This window comes from Eimeria maxima, genomic scaffold (genome assembly GCF_000499605.1).
Source record: "Eimeria maxima Weybridge genomic scaffold, Emw_scaff906, whole genome shotgun sequence".
NCBI lineage: Eukaryota > Apicomplexa > Conoidasida > Eucoccidiorida > Eimeriidae > Eimeria > Eimeria maxima.
In genome coordinates, this window is record NW_013564025.1 from 7,501 (window position 1) to 10,000 (window position 2,500).

The window sequence follows — 2,500 nt, forward strand, 5'->3', positions numbered from 1 at the left end:
CATTAAGAAGAAGAGAAATATCTAAAACACACAAACCCTAAACCCTAAACCCTAAACCCTAAACCCTAAAACCCTAAACCCTAAACCCTAAACAGTGAGGGTTTAGGAGAGTGTAGTATACACCGCATTGAATCAAGGGTTTAGATAGGCAATCCAAACCCCAGTTATGAGGGTTTAGGGTTTGAGGTTTAAAGGGTTTAGGGTTTAGGGTATATTAGGGTTTAGGGTTTAGGGTTTAGGGTTTAGTACCTTTAACAGAGAATTCTTCGATTTGTTTAATGATAAGAGGAGCAACAACCTCCACTAACCGCATATCTCTATATCTGTAACACCAAACTTTAAACCCTAAACCCTAAACCCTAAACCCTAAACCTTAAACCCTAAACCCTAAACCCTAAACCCTAGAATTTATTTATATATGTGTATATATATGTGTATATATCCCTATATAAGACAAAAAACCCTAATATTTTTCCTTTTTTCCTTCTACATAGGGTAATTAAGATAATTAGGGTTTAGGGTTTAGGGTTTAGGGTTTACTGTATCTTAGCAGTTGCATGCACAGCAGCAGCAAGCTGATAAGGAAGCAGCAAAGGAGCAACTAAGGATAATTTTCTTGTTATTCCCCTCCATAGATAATTATTTCTTATATTATTTGCTGCTGCTCTTACTGCAGCAGCAACTGCAGCAGCAGGACATAATACTCTTATACCTCCTCCTTCTCCTGTTGCTGCTGCTGTTGTTGTTGCTGCTGCTGCTGCTGATTCGTCTGCTGCTGCTGCTGCAGCAGCAGCAGCAGCAGCAGCAAAACGACGCCCACGGCGTGGGGCCTTCGGCTGCTGCAGCTTCTTAAGTTTGTTTAGTGTTGCTGCTGCTGCTGCTGCTGCTGCAGATTCATCAAGAGATAGCACTTTTCCTCCTCCTGCTGCTGCTGCTGCTACTGCTGTTGGTGCTGCTCCTGCTGCTGCTGCTGCTGCTGCTGCTGCATTAGAGGGAGAATAAAGAGACTCAATACAAAAGGATGATAAATCAACTTCATCCAGGTCATCTACATACCTCTTGCTGCGTCTGCTGTTGCTGCTGCTGCTGTTGCTGCTGCTGCTGCTGCTGCTGCTGCTCATGCTCCTGCTGATGCGGATGTTGCTACGGATGCTGCTGCTGCTTGTGCTGCTGCTGCTGCTGGTGCTACCTATGCTGCTGCTGCTGCTTATGCTGCTGATGCCCCTGATGCTGCATCTGCTAAAGCTGCTGCTCCTACTAAAACCACTGCTGCTGCTGCTGCAGCTGCTGCTGCTGTTGCTGCTGCTGCAGTAACTGTAGGTAGGTCTTGGTGGACTGACTCTGTGGGGAGAGGCGCATGCAGCTGCGGTGTCTACGCAGCTGCGGAGCAGCAGACAGCGGGCGCACACAACTGATCTTGGTGCTGCTGCTGCTGTTGTTGCTGCTATTGTTGCGCCCCTAGCTGCTACTGTGCTTGCTGCAGCAGCAGCAGCTGCTGCTGCTGCTGCATGCAGATCTGATCTGCACAGGGCACGGAAGCCCCAGGAAGTTAACCGGTGTGGAAGGATTTGCTGCTGCATGCGGCAAACCATTGTCCATCATGCTGCTGCTGCTGCTGCTGCTGTTGCTGTTGCTGCTGTTTCTTGTGTCGATTGTCCTGCAGCAGCAGTTGCTGCTGCCGTCGATTGTCCTGCTGCTGCTCCTCCTGCTACCCCCAACGCTGCTGCTGCTGCTATTGTCTCTGCATCTCCCACATACGTTCCTGCTGGTGTGGGTGTGGGTGACGCTGCTGCTGCTGCTGCTGCTGCTGCTGCTCTGGTTGCTGCTGCTGTTGCTGTTGCTGCAGCTTCTGCTGCTGCCGTGGGTGGGTTATGAAGACTCCTTAACTTGCCTACAGTGTATAATCTATATATTAACTAATAAAATAAATAAATAAATAAATAAATAAATAAATATGCATGCAAGAAGATATTTATTGGGGTGTACGTACACCTGAATTCATCGCCTTTTTTTCTTATAACACGCAAAGAGGGAGAAAAGGAGAGTTATTGTATCCAATTAGGGGGAAAATTAAATAAATTTATATTTAATTAATTAAAATAAATTAAAATAATTAATTTATAGTTAAAATATTAAATAAATAGAAGAAAATAACATAAAAAAAGGACAAAAAAGAAGAAAACTCTTTTTCTCTTCTTTTTGCCGTCGTGTTTCCTTCGCCACTGCTGCTGCAGCCCATCAATAAAAAAGAAGAAAAAGAAGAAAAAATAAATAAAAAATAAATTAAATAAATATAAATTAATAAATAATAATTAATTAATTAATTAATTAAATAAAATAATTTATCTTTTATACCTTAAGGCATACAAGACGAAGGAAACAAATCCCTAAACCCTAATCGAGGGTTGTCGGCACTCATCAATTAGGGTTTAGGGTTTAGGGTTTAGGGTTTAGAGATTAGGGTTTAGGGTTTATAAATATCCACGACGTTCTTCTTCAT

The 2,500-nt window shown here is 43.4% G+C and overlaps 1 protein-coding gene across 1 annotated transcript in view; it reads right to left on the bottom strand.

Moving 5' to 3' along the window:
* EMWEY_00045490 (hypothetical protein, conserved) overlaps positions 1-1,121 on the bottom strand; it is a gene marked incomplete at both ends in the record, with an annotated part of 4,993 nt that extends 3,872 nt beyond the window's left edge. The window contains 3 exons of the mRNA XM_013479121.1: positions 1-21; positions 250-336; positions 713-1,121. The exon at positions 1-21 is cut by the window's left edge and continues 56 nt beyond it. Coding sequence (XP_013334575.1) covers positions 1-21; positions 250-336; positions 713-1,121 — 517 coding nt within the window. The remainder of the gene's footprint in view (positions 22-249; positions 337-712) is intronic.
* Positions 1,122-2,500: the final 1,379 nt, after the last annotated feature.